The sequence below is a fragment of the Paramisgurnus dabryanus genome, chromosome 4 (genome assembly GCF_030506205.2).
Source record: "Paramisgurnus dabryanus chromosome 4, PD_genome_1.1, whole genome shotgun sequence".
NCBI lineage: Eukaryota > Metazoa > Chordata > Actinopteri > Cypriniformes > Cobitidae > Paramisgurnus > Paramisgurnus dabryanus.
The window spans coordinates 19,399,416-19,423,064 of record NC_133340.1 but is presented as its reverse complement, the minus strand read 5'-3'; the positions used below and the strand labels follow the sequence as shown (position 1 = coordinate 19,423,064).

The following is a 23,649-nucleotide window of genomic DNA, read 5'->3' as shown; positions in this document are numbered from 1 at the left end:
GAGAGAGGACACGCAACACTTTATTCATATGTCATTCATTACACAAGAAAGTTTCTTTATGGTGTGTGGTTAATACGCAGCTGTTGAGGGGACCGAAAAAAATCTAAATTTAAAGGGGTCATGTCACAAGACTTGTAAGATGTAAAATAGATTTTTGGTGTCCCCAGAGTACACATGTGAAGTTTTAGCTCAAAATACCATACAGATCATTTATTATAACATGTTAAAATTGACATTTTGTAGGTGCGAGTGTCCTTTAAATTGCACATCAGCCGATGAAATTCAAACACTGCTCACAATGATGGTGGTTTGTTGTAACTGAAACATAATTGTGCTGTGAATAATTTTTTCTCTCTCTCTTTCTCACTGCACTAAATGGCAGTGCTGTGGTTGGATAGTGCAGATTAAGGGGTGGTATTATTATAATAAGATCTTCTTATGACATCATAAGGAGAACCAAATTTTAATGACCTAATTTTTCACGTGCTTGCAAAGAATGGTTTACCAAAATTACCTTAGTAATAAGTCTTTTTCACATTTTCTAGGTTAATAGAAGCACTGGGAACCCAATTATAGCACTTAAACATGGAAAAACTCTCGCCACTTTAAACTTAACTCCTTAAAGCAACACCAAAGAGTTTTTTTTACCTTAAAATGACGTTTCCAAAAAAAGTTTCAGTGGTTCATCCACTCAAAACAGGGTGAATGGCACTTTCACATTCGCTTTGCAGCCCTCTATCGGCCAAAACCGCACTAAAGAAGTTTCCAACCGTCGGGTAGTGGTCCTGTAATTCGAGTGAAAACTACAAAAACTTGCTTTACGGCAGACCTACAATCCAATCAGAGCCAGCTATGCTGTAGTATTTACGACAGTGGTAATGAACAATTACGCTTCTAACCTGTAGGGGGAGCAAAGAGCAAGAAGTCTTTAGTGTTGCTTTAAACAAGCATTCACCTAATTCAGCTCCTAAACACATATTTCTGTTTCCACGTTTCACTTTGGTACACACTCTCGTCTCGGGACACCAAAGACGTATTTTAAATCTTACAAATGTCATGTGAAATGTCCCCTTTAAGGTGTAAAATAAGTCTTCTGTGTGCCCAGAGTGAAGGTCTTTTGAAGTTTTTCGAGGGAGATTTTTTTAATTGCAACTTTTATTGCAAAAATGGTTTTTGGTGTGTCCCTTTAAATGCAAATGAGCCGATAAAAAGCAAACACTGATCACCATAATGGTAATTGTAAAACAAAACTAAGCTCTAACGGGATTACTTGTATTGCTGTAGGCTTACCTAAATAATAGTTATTGTAATGTTACGTCTGACACATCTGTGCTCTGATGCTTGCTTTAAACTAGTAAATTCCTTGCAATGAACCACTGTTTCAGAGCTTGTGTCACTAGTCACACACTGGTTCACTCCTGTAGTGAATAGGGCTGGGCAAAAAAAAAAGATTTTTCAATTAATCGTTTTTTTTTACATGGTCGATTCAAAATCGATTCTCAAAGGCCACAAATCGTTTTTTCCCATATGTATTTCCGCAAACATTGAACGTAAGATTAACATTAATCTGATTATTAGTTTTCTCGACTTGACTTTTCTGCCTTTTATCAGCATACAATTTTCATCTAGCATCAAAATTGTACTGTATTTAGCATAATTGTATGCATTTGAAAATTAGAGATGGGTTCTGTTTTAATGTACCCAAGTGTACCTAAAATACAAGAGTTTAATATACAGGTTTGTGGCTCATAATTTCTTTTTATTGATTACCCTTGTAAACTTATGTTCACTGTTCTTTTTTAAATATAGTATTTGCATTAAATCTATATTCATTGAGTTGAATTGAATATAAAAATCTATCCAAGAAATTGTAAAAAAAATATTATTATTACATAAAAAATATTATATATTATAATTATTATAAAATTATATTCCTCAATAAAAGCTACAACATTTAATGAATACCCTCCTTAAAATTGTCCAAGCCCTTTCCAGTTGCCCTCTGTCACATTATACAAGTACATCCAGTTACCCAACACACCCTTTTATAAATACAGAAATGTCCAGCCCACCAAGTACAGTTAATAAGTTGCAGAGTACAGCTTAATATTCACACACACACACACACACGTTTTATTATCAAGGTGAATACATAAGAATCTGTGAAATTTACATGAATGGGTTTGAATCCATGAACACGGTGTCAAAGCTTTGACCGCCTAAATGGGACGGTAACATTATTGGATTTAATGGTTGTCAGCTTTGTTGCTTAACATTTCCTTTTGCTAGCAGATGGTGCTGTGCATTTTCTGTTTGAATGAAGCTTTGATTCAAAAAACTTTTTCAACTCAATTGTATCTAAAAGCAATAATGCTTTGAAACGCTTTATCTGGCCATCACTAGTTCTTGTGTGTATGCTGGGTTTATAATGAATAAAAATTGGGTGATATTACAATGGTAGATAGAATCTGTGCATGGCTCCAGACTGCCCCCAAATGGTGGCATTTTGCCCCTAAAATTTGAGTGTGCCACTGAATTTTACATCCAGTCGCACATGTGCAACCAGTAAATTTTACCTTTTTTTCCAAAAGTGCATAATAAAATGTGACACTGAGTTTGAAACAGCACATTGTACTTTCTGCATCTATCATTAAAGTATTTATTAGTAATAGAGTGGAAATTAGTAGAAATGTGAATATTTGGTTAGCATGTTGATTTACGGTGTGTGCCCCTAAATTTTCTGGTTGCGCCCCTAAAATTTTCAGTTGGGGGCCACTGTGCTCCTAGTGAAAAAAGTTAGTCTGGAGCCCTGCTGTGTGACATCTACTATTTTCAGAATTATAAAAAAAACATTAAATTAGTTTCACCTACTGAGTCAAACACAGACATTATGAATCAGTTTCTGAAACTCATCAATCGTGATGGTCAACAAAAGAAAGTTTCACGCTGCAATGCATGCCGGGTATCAACATAGTACTAAACTAAAGCCGCGGTCACACTAGACTTTGAGCATGCAAGTATTTGTCAGAAATTGCTGTGGGGAGTGGGTGGGGAGCAGCTCATCAATAGTTGGATAGTGCAGATAAAGGGGCGGTATTATTGTAATAAGACTCGCTACCTACATCACAAAACGGGGAAATCTGAATGACATTATTTTTCAGATGCTTGCAGAGAATAGATTACAAAAACAAAGTTACTGGGTTGATCTTTTTCACATATTTTAGGTTGACTAAACCACTGGGGACTTAATTAAAGGACTTAAACATGGAGAAAGTCAGATTTTCACACTATGACCCCTTTAAGGAAGCTGACTGAGCACATTTGTAAGATTTTTCACGTGCATGAATTTTCTGGTGTTGCACTAAATTGTCATGTCGACTGAAACTCTTCCCACAGACATTACAGTGATGAGGTTTCTCTCCAGTATGAACTTTCTCATGAACTCTGACTTGAGATGAAGTAACGAAGCTCTTTCCACAAATCGAGCAGACGTAAGGTCTCTCTCCAGTGTGAAGTCTCTGATGGGCTTTTAAGGAAGTTAAATGAGCAAACGTCTTCTCACACTGAGAGCATTTGAAAGGTTTTTCACCTGTATGAGTTCTCTGATGTCTCACTAAACTTTCACTTTCATTAAAACTCTTCCCACAAACACTGCAGAGGTAAGGTTTCTCTCCCGTATGAAGTCTCTGATGAGTCCTCAGGCCACCTAATTGAGCAAACGTCTTCTCACACGTAGAGCATTTGTAAGGTCTTTCACCTGTATGAGTTCTCTGGTGTGACACTAAACCGCCACGTCGACTGAAACTCTTCCCACAAACATTACAGTGATGTGGTTTCTCTCCAGTGTGAACTCTCTCATGAACTATGACTTCAGATCGAGTAGTGAATCTCTCTCCACAAATCAAGCAGCGATGAGGTTTCTCTCCAGGGTGAAGTCTCTGATGGGCTTTAAAGGAAGCTGAATGAGCAAACGTCTTATTACACTGAGAGCATTTGTAAGGTCTTTCACCTGTATGAATTCTCTGGTGTGACAATAAACTGCCACGTTGATGAAAACTCTTCCCACAAACATTACAGTGATGATGTTTTTCTCTAGTGTGAATTCTCTCATGGACTATCAGATTAGATTTATAACAGAAACATTTATCACATTGTGAACATTGAAAGAGTTTTTTCTCAGAGTGAATATTCTGATGGGATTTTAATGAACCTGAATTCTTAAAGGTTTTTCCACATTGACTGCACTGATACGGTCTCTCATTGGTGTGTAAAAGCATATGTGCCTTCAGATTATGTTTGCAGATAAATCTCATCTCACAGTGAGGACACTTGTATGGTTTTTCTCTTGTGTGAATTCTCTTATGAGCAACAAGATTTTGATTGGTGCTGAAATATTTGCCACATTCAGTGCAGTAGAAAGGCTTATGTGTCCACATGTGAACTTTTAGCTGAGATAAGAAGACAAAATTCTTCCCACATTGCTGACAGTGAAACTTCTTCTTCTTCTCTCTGTGCACTTGTGAATGAAGTTTCTTCTCTTTTAAGGTAGTAAAGCTGATCTTAGATCTGCTGCCGGTGAAGAGTGTCTGTTCTTTGTGTTTTCTCTCTAAATGTCTCTGTGAGCTCAATGTCTCTCCACCGGTGATGCAGGAAAGAGTCGAGGACGTTATTTCTCCATTCAAACATAATTCACTCCTCACATCTGAAAGAAATATGAAACAATTAAATTCACTTTTCACTTTTATTTACACAAATGATAAATTAAGATTCTGTATCTTGAGGACACATATGGTTGACATCAACAATGAACAACAAAACATTGAATTAAAGAAGCAGTCAAATGTGCCATTCTCTGACAAATAATGAACAATGTCTAACCTAATCTTCTAAAAATTTATAAAATAAATAAACACAAAATCATTAATAAGATTAAATATACAGCATTACTATACTGCATTATATGGTGACACACAAAAAGTACCCGTTCCTCAAAAGGATTTTAGACCTTTAGTTATCTTATGACTCCAAAACCCCATTTTATAAAACAGATACTCACATGACAGTTAAATACTGTAAAAAAACCTACTATGATTGAAGACACATGCCTGAAAGAATAAAATCATGACCATCATTGTGTTTGTCTTCATATTCATCTGCTGTGGATTCAGTTTTTATTTCTGTGGGTTCAGTTTTTATCTCCATCATGAGGTTCGAGCAGTCCATGGGTTTGACTGAACACATCTTGGGTTTGGTCTGCAGGATCTGCTGCTGTTCTCCAGCGTTCCAGACAGAATCCAGAGACTCTGTGGAGGTTTGATCAGTAGATTCCTCATCCTGTAAGCCCTGATTACTGTCACACACTGTAGTGTCCTGAGCGTCTGTGGGCTTTGACTCAGTATAACAGAGTAAAGTCAGACTGAGCTCGGAGTCCTGTGTGGAAGATTCACAACAAACACACACAGAGTAAGATTAAAAATGATTTGATGTTGTCAAACAGGTAAAGGATGTTTAAGCTGTACAAACCTCTCTCTTCAGTCCTTCATCTCCTCTTAACCTAAGCTTTGTCTCCAGTAACGCCACCTCTTTCTTCAGCTGAGAGATTTCTGTGATGAAATCATCAATATCCAGCATGGACAGATCAGTTCCTACTGATTTACAGCACATCACATCCATCATCAACACTTAAATACACAGAGACAAGACTCTGTTTACACTCAATAAAACACTCAAGAGAGAAAAACACTGAGAATAAACAAACACATCACACGCGAGCTCTTTCTTTCTTTCTTTAGTGGGTTTATCAGCGGACTAAAGCGCTGCAGAGCGCCTCCTGCTGTACTGGAGAGAGAAGACGCTCAACACTTCATTCATCTCTCATTCATCACACAACCTTTAAAATTAAAAATAGCTTTGCTGATAGTAATCAATACACAAAAAACATTGTTACTACACTTTTACCACAATAAAACCATGGTTGATTTTTATAAGAGAGGCTTATGACAAGATTTTGACCTGACTGCGTGCAGAAGTTTAACATCTCCAGAAGATGCAGTATACAAACCACGCAGTTGTGATCCAATTTAAATCAAAGACTGAATTTTGCAATTTATGCTAAAAAGTTAATAAAGAAATGTAAAACAGGAGTTAATATTCTTTGTTGTCTATCAGGGGTAGAATGGGGAGCATTACTGAAAATAATATATTATACATTAATTAGGTAAAGTCTGGATATGGAAGTATACTTTACGGATTTGTATCTGAAACCCTACTTAAAAAGATTGAAGCAATACCTCTAGAGTCAAGCTCTTTCTGGTGCCATCAAAACATCTCCCTATTGCAGCCCAGCAGGTACACTGTAAAACTTTTTAGGGTAAATTTACAGTAATTCACTGGCAGCAGCTTCACCTACAAGGCATTGTTTATTTATAGCTTTTTACATTTTTTTTTTTTAATTATGATGTAGTAAAACTTTTCATGTAAATTAACGAACTGTATGAAAATTAACTCAAAAACAATTTATTGCCACACTTGAATGGGTAAATACATTTATTTAATTGATTCACATGTTGTACTATAAGCTTTATTTGTACACATAACATTAAAAGGGTCATATTATTAGATTTTCTTTAGATGTAAATCAAGTTATTGGTGTCCCCAGAGTGCATATGTGACATTTTAGCTCTAAATACACCACAGATAACTTATTATACCATTTGTACGTGCAATAAAAAATTTGATGTTTTATGGTGTGTCCCTTAAAATGCAAATGAGCCAATGAAATGCAAATATTGATGGCCATGATGGTGGTTTGTTGAAATTGAAACTCAATTGTGCTGTCAATTTCTCTCTCTTTCTTTCTGCACTTAATTGCAATGCCATGGTTGAATAGTGCAGATTAAGGGGTGATATTATTATAATAAGACTCACTACCTACATTGGTATTGCAATGGGGACCCAATTATAGCACTTAAACATCAGAAAAAGTCAGATTTTCACACGATGACCCCTTTAAGCTCCTTCATGGTGTAGCACTATAGTGCAAATTTGTGACAGACTTTTTAAAGGGTTAAAAAGAAATTATACATCAGAAGACTTTACCAATCAGTACAAACAGTTATACACACAGACATTAAGAATCAGCATAAAAAAACTCAACAACTGTGACACAAAAATGAAAAAACTGCATGCAGCAACAGTGTAATATCACCATATTAAAAACGCATTCATAACTCCCAGCACGCATTGCAGTTGATCGGTTTATCTGAATAAGTTTGTTGATTGTCACCACTGTTGAAGTTTGTATGATGAGTGTAGATGTGAATCTTGTCAGCAACATATTTTGCTCAACTTGTCCCAGGATTGATGCTGTTTCTTGCTTTCGATTCATGAAGAAAACAATAATGGAGACTCTCAAACTGATTCAATCTGATAATTATTTCTGCCTCAACCATGGAGCTGTTGAATGTTTTATTCTGATTGGTTGCAAATGTTTTACAGGTGTTGATTATTTTTCTGCAAAACGCAAACCTGACCTGTTAAATATCTTAAAATAACCACCAGAGCAATGTCTGTGGTAACCATGGTATAAGAGGAATAATTGACTCCGCTTTGTATTGTGCCGCATTACTACCTCAGTTGTGCATTATTTTAAAATAATTCAATGGTCTGTATCAATTATTCCTTACATATAGAACAAAAAAATTGATTTTGCAAAAAAAAGACAACAAGAACATAAGAAATGTGAGTTTAAGCTAAATTGTTTCAAAGTTAAAAGATGCTATGATGATTTCAGTGTAGTTTGTTCTTCAGTATGTTTCTTCTTGTGAGTATGAAGACCTCCTAAATAAGCAAATCTCTCTCCACAGATTGAGCAGACGTAAGGTTTCTCTCCAGTGTGAACTCTCTCATGGGTTCTCAGGACATCTGGTCGAGCAAACGTCTTCTCACACTGAGAGCATTTGTAAAGTCTTTCTCCTGTATGAGTTCTCTGGTGATTCACAAAAATGTTCTGCCGATTAAAATTCTTCCCACAGATATTACAGTGATAAGGTTTCTCTCCAGTGTGAATTTTCTTATGAACTCTGAAATGAGATGGATCATTGAAGCTCTTTCCACAATGAGGGCAGACGTACGGTTTCTCTCCAGTGTGAACTCTCTCGTGACATATCAGATGACCTTTCTGGCGGAAACGTTTATCACAGTATGAACACTGATAGGGTTTCTCTTCAGTGTGTGTTTTTTCATGTAACTTTAAAGAACCGGTTTCTGTAAAGGTTTTTCCACATTGACTGCACTGATACGGTCTCTCATTGGTGTGTATACGCACATGTTTCGTCAGATGAGGTTTGTGGTTGAATCTCTTCTCACAGTGAGGACACTCGTATGGTTTTTCTCCTGTGTGAATTCTCTGATGAGCAACAAGATTTCCTTTGGTGCTAAAATATTTGTCACATTCAGTGCAGTAGAAAGGCTTTTCATACATTTTCTCACAGTGTAACTTCTTCTTCTCCTCTCTGTGCTCTTTTGAATGAAGTTCCTTTTCTTGTAAGGTAGTAAAGCTGATCTTACATCTCCTGCAGGTGAAGAGTTTCTCTTCATTGTGTTTTCTCTCATGTCTCTTTAAATGTCCATGTGAGCTCAATGTCTTTCCACAAGTGGTGCAGGAAAAAGATTGTGCTGTCCGTCTCTCTTTTGATGTTGAGGACGTTATTTCTTCCTCAGAATAAGAATCACTCTTTTCGCCTAAAAAAAAAAATCTCTTTTACTTACATTTACACAAACTGCAAACACATAGAATACTCGAGACGATTATATGTGTGACTGTTTAAGGGGTGCAGTGAAAACATTTAAATGACAAATTAAATAACCGATGCCAATAATAATAATAATACTGATATTATACAGAGGTTGGGTTAGATTTCTTATTGTCCATCATTTCAAAGGACATGGTCGCAAAAATTCTGTCATCATCAATTATTATCTGTTATTTAATATTTTACTGAAAAATAATAAATACACAGAGAGCAAACAATCACTGAAACCATGTTAAACATAGTTGATTTGTCAATGTTAATAACATTGAATCAATATCACATTTGCACCCTCCATTAATATTGAAAGAAAGTTGAAATTTTAATAAACCACCATTATGGTGATCAGCATGTGCTTTAGTTAAAGGATTAGTCAATTTTCTTTCCTTGTTCAGTCGAGAAAAAATTATATTTTTTGAGGAAAACATTATAGGATTTTTCTCTTTTTAATGGACTTTAACTCTTTCCCCGCCAGCATTTTTCATGATTTTCACAAAAGTTGAATGCCTTCCAGAAAATGTTCTTCTTTAAATATATAAACAAACAATATATCAGATGCATAAAGTTTTATTAACGTAATTAACTACCTTCTGGTAGCGCCGCCATCTATGGATGCTACTCTGCTGCTCTGTGCCCCCGCCCTCCGAATTTGTCATACGTCACTAAGAAAAGTGCGTACACTACGCTAATACTCTCTCCTGATTAAAGAGGAGTCTAAGATGGCGGCGCTACCGGAAGGTAGTTAATTACGTTAATAAAACTTTAAATATGGATATTTCTATAACAACATCGCACGGATTACCCTCAGAAGACCTTTGTTTATCATCCTGGAGCCGTTTGGATTTAATTTGTGAAGGATGGACGCACTTTTTTGGACTTGAAGGTCGTGGACTATGGGTGGACCCCGTAACATTACATTTAATCAACTGAAAGATCTATTTTGAGCTAAAACTTCACATATATACTCTGGGGACAATAAAGACTTATTTTACATGATCTTAAAAAAGTCTTGTGAAATGTTCCTTTTAACATTGATTCAATGGTTGCTTTCTATCTGACAATGCACATAAAAGTGTAATTACTAATAATACAGCAGAAATAATCAAACTGAAATCAATTCCTTAGGTCAGAAAAAATATTGACAGAAACTGAAAAACAATAAAGGATGAAACATACCTGAAGGAATAAAATCATCATCATCGTCGTTGTCATAATTCTTCTCCTCCACATCATCATCGTCATCAGTGTGATCTTCCTCTGGGGTTTCTTTTCCCGTCTTCATCATGAGGTTCTTGCAGTCCTCCAGTTTGACTGAACACATCTTGAGTTTGGTCTGCAGGATCTGCTGCTGTTCTCCAGCGTTCCAGACAGAATCCAGAGACTCTGTGGAGGTTTGATCAGTAGATTCCTCATCCTGTAAGCCCTGATTACTGTCACACACTGTAGTGTCCTGAGCGTCTGTGGGCTTTGACTCAGTATAACAGAGTAAAGTCAGACTGAGCTCGGAGTCCTGTGTGGAAGATTCACAACAAACACACACAGAGTAAGATTAGAAATGATTTGATGTTGTCTGATTCAGGTAAAGGATGTTTAAGCTGTACAAACCTCTCTCTTCAGTCCTTCATCTCCTCTTAACCTCAGCTTTGTCTCCAGTAACGCCACCTCTTTCTTCAGCTGAGAGATTTCTGTGATGAAATCATCAATATCCAGCATGGACAGATCAGTTCCTACTGATTTACAGCACATCTCATCCATCATCAACACTAAAATACACAGAGACAAGACTCTGTTTAAACTCAATAATACACTATAAAGAGAGAAAAACACTGAGGATACACAAACACATCACACGCGAGCTCTTTTCTTTCTTTCTTTAGTGGGTTTATCGGCGGACTAATGAGCTGCAGAGCGCCTCCTGCTGTAATGGAGAGAGAAGACACTCAACATCGTCAGACTCACACTGGTTTATTATAAATATATATATATATATATATATATATATATATATATATATATATATATATATATATATATATATATATATATATATATATATATATATATATATATATATATATATACACACATTTCAATTATAACACTAAACGTATTATTACTGCAGTGCAGCCCTAAATATGGGTTAGAATTATAAAATAAAACACGCAGCGTTAGTAATATAATAGAAAATGCAAAGAAGTTAAAAACTGAACTATGATGAGTAGCAATGTTATTTTCAGTAATAAAACACAGAAATCACGAAGATGGGCTATAAAAAAAACACAAACAAGAAAAGGCAAATTAATTCAATTTTGTTTTATTGTTTCAAAGCAGCTCTACATTAATAAAAGCAAGAGAAATCACAGTAAAATCTGTGGACAACATAAGAAGCAGTTTAGGCTACAGCGGATATAAACTGCAAAATAAACGTTCGGGCAGTGCCAGTCTAAGTTGCTTGAAGACTTGACGTCACGGATCCATGTCATTCTTTTGCCATATTGGATTGAACAGAAAACCAAAAAAGATTCACAGGTCACAAAATTTGTCCGAACTTCACAAAACTGGACGTAAATGATCCTTGGACCAAGCCTCACAAAAGCTATTAAAGGATTTTTGATTTTCGGAAGCATTTGCCCGTCACAGGCCAAACGAAATGTTCAAAGCCGCCAAAATACCATTGAATGAATGGGGCTAAGCTAAATGCTATCGAAGTGTCGCAGCGCGCTCCAGCGCTTACGTGCACGCACACAGATGATAGAGGGATGTATCAACTCTTCTTAGTTAAGGTAATAACATATTTTAATATTGAAAATGAGTAGACTATTCCTTTAATAAGTTTTGTGGTTTAACATACTACACGTGTATATAATGTCAATCAAATACTTTATAATATAAAATTATTGAAATGTTTTATTTTTCTTACAATTATGCTTTCAAAGGGCCAGTAGTGTAAACAGAAAATGAGGACCATTTGAGGGTTAACTATCCCAAGCTTGTTTGCTAACAGTATTGTGGAGTTATTGATGTCTACAAGAAGCATGTTTTTTTTATATGTAAGGGTAAAATAAATTTGTTAAGTATTACAGTATGTAGATGAAATCAAAAATAGTGGTTAAGTAAGTGCAATAAACAGTTGCAGTGAAATTCCGCACTGTAATCAGAAACTATATTTCTGCTCTCGTCATTTTTTGTGATGACTGCTTCCTTAAACCATGCATGGATGTAAATGACTTGTTGAAACCTAGCGCTTCAGGATCACAACCAGTATACACTCGCCTAAAGGATTATTAGGAACACCTGTTCAATTTCTCATTAAAGGAGACATATCATGCTAAATCCACTTTCTTGGCTCTTAAATGCATTTTGTTGTATATTTGTAGTGTTTATAAGTACATCAAAGTTGAAATTAGTCTCTTCAGGTGCTTTGTTGATATCTTTATATTCTGTTTTGGTCATATTTTCCAACCGGTTCTGATTTTTCTATTATCTATTACGTTTTTTGAACAATTACGTCACAGTATTTGCAGCGGAACTGCTAAATAAGGACATCGACTTCCAGCCCAACACTACGAGCAATCCGCCATTTTATATTTCTCGCTGCAATATTGTAGTCCAAGCTCAAGGATGCAGAAGTTACGAGAGCGTAAGAAATGTACTCACATCTGTGGGTAAAGTCATTTTTGTGTGCCCGAACACTTCAAGGATAACTAATTCACCAATCTCCGCCAGTATAAAGAAGGAATTGCCGATAGACTTCGTCTGATTGAGGGGTCAATTACTTCTATCTTTGGAGACGACAAGCAGAGCACTTCGGTAAGCATTTTATAACTTAAAGTAAAAAAGTAAAGTACACGGTGGTCATGGTTTAGCAGTGCTGTTTCTCACTCCGAAGGCTGCAGCCTGCGGAGATCGTGTTTTGGTCATCAAGCCTGGTTTAAGTTAACTGAGCATTACATATGCAAGTCATGAGCATATTACAACAACTTAAGATTAACTAAGAATAATAGTAAACTTTATAATTGTTAATATTCTGAAATAAGACCGTCTTGATGAGGTATGCAGCCTAGATATGCGACCTCCGGAGGCTGCAGCCTTCGGATTGACAAACGGCATTAACACACCATTGCGATACCTCCATATGAAGACGTTGTTCTGCAGGTTCGTCGTCTTCATTTTCCTCTCAGTCCGTTTCCGACTCTGGCGCGAACATATAAGGCTGGATGGACAAGTCTTCCGTTGTTGACATTTTGTGAATAACGAGTAAATAAAAAGTTTCTGTGCAGCTAGATAATCGTATCTCTGCTATAAAACTACAAAAATGGCCGAACGGGGTGGAGTTTAACCGAGTGTCACCTCTGCAACCTGGAGAGGGGGCAGGGTATGACGTGCATTTAAAAAGACAGCACCAAAACGAGTTGCTCTCAGATGCACATCAGAAAAGGGGTAGAAAGGGGGCCTGTGGGGCTATAATAATGAGGAATTCAGACCCAAGCATTGCAGTTTTGCTTTACATAGACCACAAATAGATGATTTATATGTAAAAAGGACAGATTTAAAAGCATGATATGTCTGCTTTAATGCAATTATCTAATCAACCAATCACATGGCAGTTTCTTCAATGCATTTAGGGGTGTGGTCCTGGTCAAGACAATCTCCTGAACTCCAAACTGAATGTCAGAATGGAAGAGAAAGGTGATTTAAGCAATTTTGAGCGTGGCATGGTTGTTGGTGCCAGACGGGCCAGTCAAAGTATTTCACAGTCTGCTCAGTTACTGGGATTTTCACACACAACCATTTCTAGGGTTTACAAACAATAGTATGAAAAGGGAAAAACATCCAGAATGTGGCAGTCCTGTGGGTGAAAATGCCTTGTTGATGCTAGATGTCAGAGGAGAATGGGCCGACTTATTCAAGCTGATAGAAGAGCAACTTTGACTGACAACCGAAGTATGCAGCAAAGCATTTGTGAAGCCACAACACGCACAACCTTGAGGCGGATGGGCTACAACAGCAGAAGACCCCACCGGGTACCACTCATCTCCACTACAAATAAGAAAAAGTGGCTAGAATTTGCACAAGCTCACCAAAATTGGACAGTTGAAGACTGGAAAAATGTTGCCTGGTCTGATGAGTCTCGATTTCTGCTGAGACATTCAGATGGTAGAGTCAGAATTTGGCATAAACAGAATGAGAACATGGATCCATCATGTCTTGTTACCACTGTGCAGGGTGCTGGTAGTGTTGTAATGGTATGGGGGATGTTTTCTTGACACAGTTTAAGCCCCTTAGTGCCAGTAGGGGATTTTCACGCTGATACGTAGAACTTCCGCTTTCAGCAAACTTTGTGCACGGCCGCTTCCGGCACAGTTCAACAGTGGCTGAAACGAAGATGTCACTGCTCTGTTGGAAGTCGAACAAACAACACCATTCCTACCTAGGTTTTCTTGGATTCCCGACCAGAAGTGGATGATGTGGCACATACATTTAAACAACATTGCAGTGTTTTAAAGCAGCTATACAAGAGAAGAAACCATAGAAAATGGGGAATTATTTATATATAGAATATAAAGCAATAAAATAGAATTGAATATATGGTATTTCTGCAAAGTTTTGTGTTCTCACAAATAAAAAATAAAAAAACGGTTGAATTTGGTGTTAAAATGTTATGCAAGAAAAAATAAACTCAGTTGTCATTTCCATGCTGTCTTTACTATTTGGTTGTACTGCATGTTGTCTTAAGCCTTAATATGCGTGTTGGGCTCGCGGTTGAGGGGTGCGAGCAAACAAAACTTATCAACAACGCATGAGTAAAGTATTGAGATCTGTTTTGCGGGTTTTTTTTTTTTTTTTTGCTGCTAACAACACATTAATTTTAACACGTTTGTAATTATCTTACCAATGAGAAATAAATCAACTTTTTGATGATATTGTAATTATATGACCAGCACCTGTATATAAAAGGAATAAAATAAAATTGAATATAGTATTACTATAAACTTTTGTTTTCTCAAAATAAATAAAAAACAGAATGGTATTAACTAATACAATGGTAACAAATTTCTTTCGAGTATAAGATGTTTAGTCAATATGATTAATGACAGGCATTATATTTAATTAGACATGACTTTCCATCTTATGTGAAAATGGCCCCTAACAAAAGAATTACGTGATAGCAGGTTTTTATATTACATAAAGAATTTGCAATAATACCATTAACAGCAGTGCAAAAACATCACTAGGTGCATCTCAGCACCATACGCTTACAAAAGTGAACCAGTGACATCTATAGCAATATATTAACAGAAATTACTAAACCCTAAATTAATCTGTATTTCTTCAATTGAGTTATTCACCGGAAGCGGATCTTTGACAGCGGAAGTACTAAGTAACAGCGTGATAATCCCCTATTGGGCATTGTTTAAATGCCACGGCCTACCTGAGCATTGTTTCTGACCATGTTCCCATCCTCTGATGGCTACTTTCAGCAGGATAATGCACCGTCACAAAGCTCAAATCATTTCAAATTGATGTGGATCCCACAAATCTCCATCAACTGCAAGATGCTATCTTATCAATATGGGCCAACATTTCTAAAGAATGCTTTCCGCACCTTGTTGAATCAATGCCACATAGAATTAAGGCAGTTCTGAAGGCGAAAGGGGGTCAAACACAGTATTACTATGGTGTTCCTAATAATCCTTTAGGTGAGTGTACGTTATTATGTGTAGATTTAATCCTAGAGTTGTGTACGATAGCGATGCTGTGGAAAACATAAAAAAAGATTATAAAAACAAATATACTGACATCAGATATGTGAGTTTTGTATTTACACCTTGTTGTACATTGTAAACATTGTCTTTTCAGAGGACTGTAAAATAGTCTCTCTCTCTCTCTCTCTCTCTCTCACACACACACACACACACACACACACACACACACACACACACACACACACACACACACACACACACACACACACACACACACACACAAACACACACACACACACACACACACACACAGTACTATATAAGCATTGTTGTATGTTTCTTAAGACAGAGTAATAAATAGGTTATTTGAATTTTGTTCGGGAATAGAAGATCGGATTAATATCAGTTTAACCAAGACTGACTGGTGAGCTCGAATGTAAATGGGACAGTTTTAACAAGTCTGTATATGACTCTAATGACTGCTGAAATGTAAAAAAAACATTGTTAAATAATGTGAAATAAATATAGTTAAAAGGACATTCTGAAAATGTAACTTGTGCAGTGGTGAGAAAAATGGCAAAATAATTAGGAAAATGAAAAAAGTTCGGCATTTGGCCTTCAGCTCAGTTTTTCATTTTATTCGGCTTCGGCCAAGAATTATCCTTTTGGTGGTGTGCTTATGAAGTCTGAATCCACATTAGTCTTTAAAAAAACTATGTGGTTACTTTTATGATGATTATATTTACCCTTTTGTTGTATCTTAGCATTTCTGTGTATGTTTCATTAGGATGTGATCCTTTTTAAGCAGTCATTTTTAATATAGTAAACTGACATGCAGCCTTAGTCATAATAGCGGGGTACTACCTTATTTACATATGAAGTTTATATCAGGTGTGTTTTAAGAAATTTCCTCCTGTCTGATTTCAACATCCATGGCTCAATGTCCAGCTCCTGTTAACAGAATCTGTAATGGTTTTAATGGTTATAATGGAAGCGGTCACGTGCTTATTAAAACTGGTATTTATAAGTATCACACAGTAATAATTATTTTTCCTTAATCTGGTCAAAGAACATTTTGAAAACCACTATTTATTCTGCCTCATGTAGTACAAGAACAATGACAGCGCTCTAGTACAGCATTTAGATTAAAGAGCACCAATTATGCTAATAAATTAGCACGTTAGCACCTTATTGTAATATCCCATAGTACATACATGTTATTAAAACTTGAACTAATGCACTGTGAGTCTTATAAATTGCTTACATACCTCACCGATTTCTGCCAGTCTGGAAAACGCTCGGTTTAGTTCCTGTCTCCATAGATATGTATATAAAGGCTAGATGGCTCAAGGCGGAGTCAGCTGTGTCGTCACTTGGCGGCCATCTTAGGTCAGTGCTGCCATAGTGCTGCTCCCTGCTGCTGTGGACGGAAGGTGAGTGACATACGCCAACTAAAATGCTCGTAACTTGCTGAATTCTTGACGGATTTACAAACGGTTTGGTTTTTTACAAACGTTATTAACGTGGCTATAATTCTGGATGCTTTAACATGTTTCATGAATTTTTTATTTATTTTTAGTATACGTATTCAGTGTCATAGGTACATCTTTGACGTTTATAACAAACCAATCCGTTTGAAAATCGGTAAAAAATTAAGCAAGTTATGGTCATTTAAAAGTACCTGCATCATTCAAACTCAATGCTACGAGTGAGCGAGCGCCCTGTCCTAAGATGGCCGCCAAAATGCGGACGTTCCACTCAATTGGCCATCAGCGCGGACGAGCCATCTAGCCTTTATATACATATCTATGCCTGTCTCCGCCTCCCAAAATGTCTAGTGTATTCGGATTGGTCAGATGACTACTCAACTGTTATTGGTCAACTGGGTTCGGCGTGTGTTTGAAAGGTTACGCCCCTGACTACGCGTGGGTTTTCCGGTTCTGACTGAGAGTCACAGGCAACGTAAACTAGACCCCGAAGCCATTTGTTTTGAGAATAATGGCTGGCTGATGAAGTTATTGGCTGGCTAGCCGGCTCAGCCGAAACCTAAATGGCTGCTGCAGCCGCCAAACTTTTCATAGCTGCAAATGGCTGAAGCTGCCACATGTCTACAGATGTCTACGTTATACTGATTAACAGTGTTGGGAAAATTACTTACAAAGTGTAATACATTATATATTACAAATTACTGTAATTTGAAAGTAATTAGTCACATTACAATATTACTGTCTCTGAACTGTAATGAGTTATGTTACTTTTGAGTTACTTTCATAAAAATAACAGAAGTATGACTAATTATAAAATGTTAAAATATAGTTTATTGCTGCATAAATCTAGAAGTTTTGTGTTTGCCCTCGAGCTTTGAATAGGCACAGTGAAGACTTATGGCAAAATACAATAACAATCACTGTCAGAATTATAAACATAGACATATGATCTGGTAAAAGTCTGGTAAATTATGGTACACATTACCAAACACAATAGAGCTAGAGCCCACTATAATGCTACCTATAGACTAATAACATGGCAAAACACGCAACCTCTTTTCATTTCTATTCTTTAATTCACTTTTAATTCAGATTCACAGCACAAACCTGGCATGCACTGGGTTGAATGAATGAATGAATATAGGTTCCCATACAAAGGTTGGTAAAAACTTTTAACATTGATGTTTAAAAGTCTACACTAATTTTACGTTGTAGTTTTGGTTGCTGTTTGTAATAAAACTGAAGATAGCATAGCAATAGCCTAGCAATCTATTATGTATCTGGACTGTAACCATAGCAACGTTAGCTTACCTTGTCATTGCTGGTGTGATATGGATTTTACTGGCAAGCTTTTTAAAAGTCTCTTTACTTCTGGGGTTGAAGCAGCATGGGAGACCGATAGAAAGAACTTTCTGTTGCTTTTACTTAGTGCTCTCATTCGCAGAATTATGCGTGCGCGACGCTACCGGACCTGATTGCGACCACTTTAGTCAATGTTATACAGCCACGGACTTCCCAGAAGAAACGCTCTTATAAGAAACGCGTCTATATTTTACTTCACCGATTCCAAATCGCAGTTCCAATACAATATTAAAGTAAAAATGAACATGCTGCATACAGCACCCGGAAACAGACATACAAAATTTTACCGGCAGCTTTTTCCTGTGTGGATGCTGGTCGCGCGCATTGGTCAAAAATAAAAATAACACGGTCTATTTTTGAAATGCATTGTCGTGACGCGCACGTTGCATCACTTCTTCTGTACGGAAAACGAGCAATTTTAATTTCCCAATCCGAAGACTGCAGCCTCCGGAGGTCGCATTTTTACGCTGCCTACGTCATCAACACGGTCTTATTTCAAAATATCAACAATTATAAAGTTTATTCTTATTATAAGTTAATCGTAAATTGTTGTAATATGCGTATGGCTTGCGAATGTAATGCTCAGTTAACTTAAATAAACCAGGCTTGATGACGTTTGCAGCCTGCATATGCAACCTCCACAGGTTGCAACCCCTTTGTGTATTGTACGAGCGAGCACAAGACTGTGCTGTTATGAAACCAATCGGAAAATGGATCTCGTGTATTGTTTATATATTTTGTGTGTGTATGTCTTTATGTGATAGAATTATTATCTGATTGCAAATAATTCTAGCCGGCTCAGCCAAACTTTATCAGCTGGCGGCTCAATTTGGCTTAGGAAATTATTGGCTGATGGCGGCTGAACTTCTAAATGGCGCAAATGGCGGCGCCTGGCGGCGGCTTCGGGGTCTAACGTAAACAAGCGCTATATTTCTCTATAAACGATGGTGTCTGTACTGCCTTAGCACTTCGAGCTCGATCCAGAGAATTCAGACGGCCGTTACGATATAAACGATCTCCGTCAATGAACGCGATTGGATTTAACTTTTTTAGGTGTCCTTAGCTCTGCCAGAATGCTAAACGAAGACGAAAATGTGTTGCAAAAACATCCAAAAGGTAATTATAACGTACTACATTACTTTGCAAACTATATGGAAACACCAAATGTAACACATAGAAAGTATTTTTTGAAATGATTATAAAACTATTTCACTTATTAACATTATTTTACTATAGTAAACTTTATTATAAAAGCCTGCTTACATACTATATTACTGTGCAAACTATATGGAAACACCAAATGTAGCACATAGAAAGTATTTGTTGAAATGATTATAAAACTATTTCATTTGTTAACATTATTTTACTATAGTAAACTGTATTATAAAAGACTGCTTACATACTATATCACTGTGCAAACTATATGGAAACACCAAATGTAGCACAAAAAAAGTATTAATTGCAATGAATGTTAGTTCTACATTATTTTACTATGGTAAACTTTATTATGAAAAACCGCTTACTTATAAGTGCTATGTTTTTACTTATTAGGTTTTAAGGAGAATGCAACATGTTCCAGGGCCTCTTACCTGCGTGATTCATCATCCAGGTTTTGCACAAATTGTCTAAATCCCTACACACAGAACATTTATTGTACCGACTATAAGCCTTTGAGGTGCAGGACTAGAGTAAGTTTTATTACATTTTTAAACCAATAACACTAAAGTATCATTATAGTAACAAAGTACCCAAAAGAACAAAAGATGTAACTTTAAAGAAAATATAATAGTCAGTCAAAAGTTTTTTTTATTTATTACAAATATATATTTAAATGTTAAACAATATACAAATAAACATACTTTAGTAACCATATTGTGCTCTTGTTTCAAAAATTGTTCAATTCATTTCTTACAGCTATCTATTCAGATAAATGGCATATCAAAGCTTTGTCAGCTGGTGCTATTTAAGACAACACTATAAGGTTATCATCCTGTCGTGTTGTTGTTCTCCAGATACGCTTGGAGCTAACTGATCAGATCGGTCACAATTTTGGCTTTCGACGACCCCTGCACTGAAGATGGCCTCCTTTGAAGGTCTCTCAAACTGTGATGCCAGGTCCATTGGAATCAGGGCTTCCTTCAGCTTATCTTCAAATACCTCATCAAACACAAGCCTGATCACATCATCCACATAACTGTAGAAATATTGCAGTCAATAAATCTTTTGTTTTGATCATTTATTTCCCTGCTTCATACATTAAGTTTTTAATTATGAATGTATTTGAAATAAAACATTACTGCTTACGGTATGTCACTTGTGTGTTTTGGGAACATAGCCTTGTACTTTCCCTCTCCTGCTTTTGTTACGGCTTGGTGACATTGTAATGGATGGCTGCAAGGTACAAATACCTGTAAAATATAAACAAGCAATTAATTTATTGTAAAAGTAAATACTACTTTATTTAACACAGTTACTAAAATACTTAAATACCTGCACAGCATTCCAATAAATGAGAAAATCAAATTTTTTTTGCTGCAAATCTGAAATCTCAGGCTACAGACGGCAAAGGCATCCACTGATGATGGTGATGGAAACATTGTGAAACGATGCTACTGCCTGGGTTCCTATTATTATGCAGAGAAAAAAACTTTGTCATCATCAGTTATACATTTAAGACTGGTAGTGGTATCACTAGCTAAATACATCATATGTGTTAAACACCTTTGCTCCTCATATGCCAGTTTGACTCCTTGTACTGTGTGTTATGATGTTGCATGTTTGCATACAGTGTAGAAGGATGTGTCCAGCTGCGAATCTAGGATATAGAGAAATAAAACAAACATGTATTCAGTCAAAAAGACATATTATAACAATAGAGTACAACGACTATAACTCGTTAGACTATTCATTAAAACGTTAATGTATTACATATTACATGGCCCAACATTAGCAACACACATTACGTGTTTACTTCGTTTCAAAATCTAAGAAAGCTTCAAGTAAATACAACAGTAAAATACATATAACTTTAAACAAATCATCTGTACTTAGAGTTTCTTGAGTTTGATCATGAGAACAAATTTTACTGGTAACAGTTTAGCTGGCATTTGTATTTGTATTTAGCTTAGCAACTTAGCAAGTTTGTAAACATGTCTAAACCAACATCGATAAAAAAAAACGATAGTCTGCATAATTCAACATACACGTGTGTAAATATGGTACGTTGTTTATGAAATACAGTATTACAACACAAAACAATTAGCTTGCAAGCTTAGCTCTACACGCACATTATGTTAATCTCCGGTTACCGGTTACGTAATGTACAGTAAAAGGCAAATAATAAACGTGAATACTTACAGCCTGTGATCCAAAGTGCACAGTAATCCAACTTTCAAGAGGAGACGTCGCGCAAATCCAGCTTCGGTTCATGAGAAGCAGTTATTGTGAAAACTCCGTGAAGAACTTCTGACTGGATTTTTCCGGAACCGTATTAAACATGATGTCCTCTGTGTAAGTCCATAAAGTGCTATTTTGCCCTCGCATCTAAAGAGACAGCGTCTACTCGAGAGATTTAATCGCTTAAACAATGAAACAAGAGTTTGCAAACAGAGTCAATGCAGGGACTCCCAACCTCCGCCATTTTAGCTCTCTTCTGACTCGGCGCTCCCCACCCTCGTCTTTGAGGGCGTACCCAAGCAAAGCAGAGAGGGCTGAACTATGATAATGTTGGTCTTATCTACGTCACTAATCCCAGGAAGTAAACTGTTGCCTACAATCCGAGTGTTTTTTGTAGTCCTCGAACGTTAGAGACGATAACTCGCGTCATCGTTTTCTTTGAGGTATGTACTTTTTGAATATCGTTAGCATGTACTAATGCACACTTACACACAAAAGGATGTTTAAAAACGTGTATCCCATAATAGGTGCTCTTTAAATAGAATATCTATTTAGTATATAAATATATAAGTAATGGCATGTATTTGACACATCGGCCATTGATTACATGAAAGAAATTAACACAAAATTCTTTAATCTGAAAGCATCATCAAATCATTGGGACTCTGATCTCTCGTGTGTGTGTGTGCATGCATGGCACAGTGGTTTCTCAGCAATTAAAATGAAAGCTCAGTTGTTGTCTCATTCAATTTTATTGTATGTAAGCGAGTAGCAATAATTTTTTTTTTTTTTTGAAAAATTAAAAAGTGCACTGTTATAGACTCTTTTAGTTGTGGATGTGTGTGTGTTTGTTGGTCACATTGAGGATGTTGTACATGTTCACCCCTTCATTTATGTGTATGCAAAATTTGCATTGTGTTGCATTTATTGATGGTTATTGGACTAATAAATGCTTAATATTTATATTTTGAGAAATGTTTATAACCAAACCGTTCATAAGCCCTACTCATTATGGAAAAATGAATACTATGGTTTGGTTTCAAACATTCCTGAAAATATCTTCATTTGCGTTCATCAGAACAAAGAAATGTATACAGATTTGTAACATCATAAGAGTTGGAAAATTATGACAGAATTTTAATTTTGGGGTGAACTATCCCTTTGAGTTTTTAACATTGTTGAATGAAGTCTAGCTTTATCTGGTATGCTTAGGTGGCAAACTTAAATGTTGTACCGATCAGGGGTGCATTTCCCAAAACCATAGTTGCTAACCTGTTAGCAACAGTGTTGGGGAAGGTTACTTTTAAAAGTAATGCATTACAATATTAAGGTACTCTCCAAAAAAGTAACTAATTGCGTTACTTAGTTACTTTTATGGAAAGTATGCTTACTTTACTTTTGCATTACTTTTGCTGGCGGAGGCTTGATCTCTTTCAGGCCTTGCAGGTGTTTTTATGATCGCAAAAATGTCAAGCGCTGGCCTGCCATCTCTGTTTCTGACTCAAACTGTTCCCGCTCAGGCGCATAGAGTGCGTAATTCTATGTTCATATGATCAGTTTAATTCAGTACATTATTTTATTTTTAAATCAAATTAATTAAACTGAATACTAACTCGCATTACTTTTTAAAAAAAGTTACTCAAATATGAATGTGTAAATTTTGAAAGTAATGTGCTACTTGTTACTTTAAAAAAAGTAATATTACGTAATGCGCGTTACTTGTAACGCGTTAATTTTTTGCCCATAGTTTAGATATAGTTCCCATGTCCTGTCAGGAAATCACAAAATCTGTGCTCAAATATCAGCTCTGTTGTGAGAGTTAATACTTCAAATCAACCATGAGGTAGACACAGAGATGAAGAGAAAAACAGCAGACAGGAGATGAAG

The 23,649-nt window shown here is 36.3% G+C and overlaps 1 protein-coding gene across 1 annotated transcript; it reads right to left on the bottom strand.

Annotated features, from left to right (window-relative positions):
• Positions 1-1,972: 1,972 nt before the first annotated feature.
• On the bottom strand, positions 1,973-10,666 carry LOC135752278 (uncharacterized). The gene is made up of 7 exons (XM_073814579.1): positions 10,416-10,666; positions 9,987-10,320; positions 7,779-8,742; positions 6,013-6,016; positions 5,524-5,676; positions 5,106-5,430; positions 1,973-4,702 (listed from the first exon to the last, which is right to left on the bottom strand). The coding sequence occupies exons 1-7, from the start codon at positions 10,566-10,568 to the stop codon at positions 3,288-3,290; spliced, it is 3,348 nt and encodes a 1,115-aa protein (XP_073670680.1). The 5' UTR covers positions 10,569-10,666; the 3' UTR covers positions 1,973-3,287.
• Between the last annotated feature and the right edge of the window lie 12,983 nt (positions 10,667-23,649).

What these genes read in the sequence shown, in the direction of transcription:
- LOC135752278 (XM_073814579.1), bottom strand. Translation starts at nt 10,568, where the DNA reads ATGATGGATGAGATGTGCTGTAAATCAGTAGGAACTGATCTGTCCATG. An exon ending in ATGAAGGACTGAAGAGAGAG is followed by an intron (nt 10,321 to 10,415) that starts GTTTGTACAGCT and finishes TCTTCCACACAG; the next exon opens with GACTCCGAGCTCAGTCTGAC. An exon ending in TGATGATTTTATTCCTTCAG is followed by an intron (nt 8,743 to 9,986) that starts GTATGTTTCATC and finishes TTTTTTTTTTAG; the next exon opens with GCGAAAAGAGTGATTCTTAT.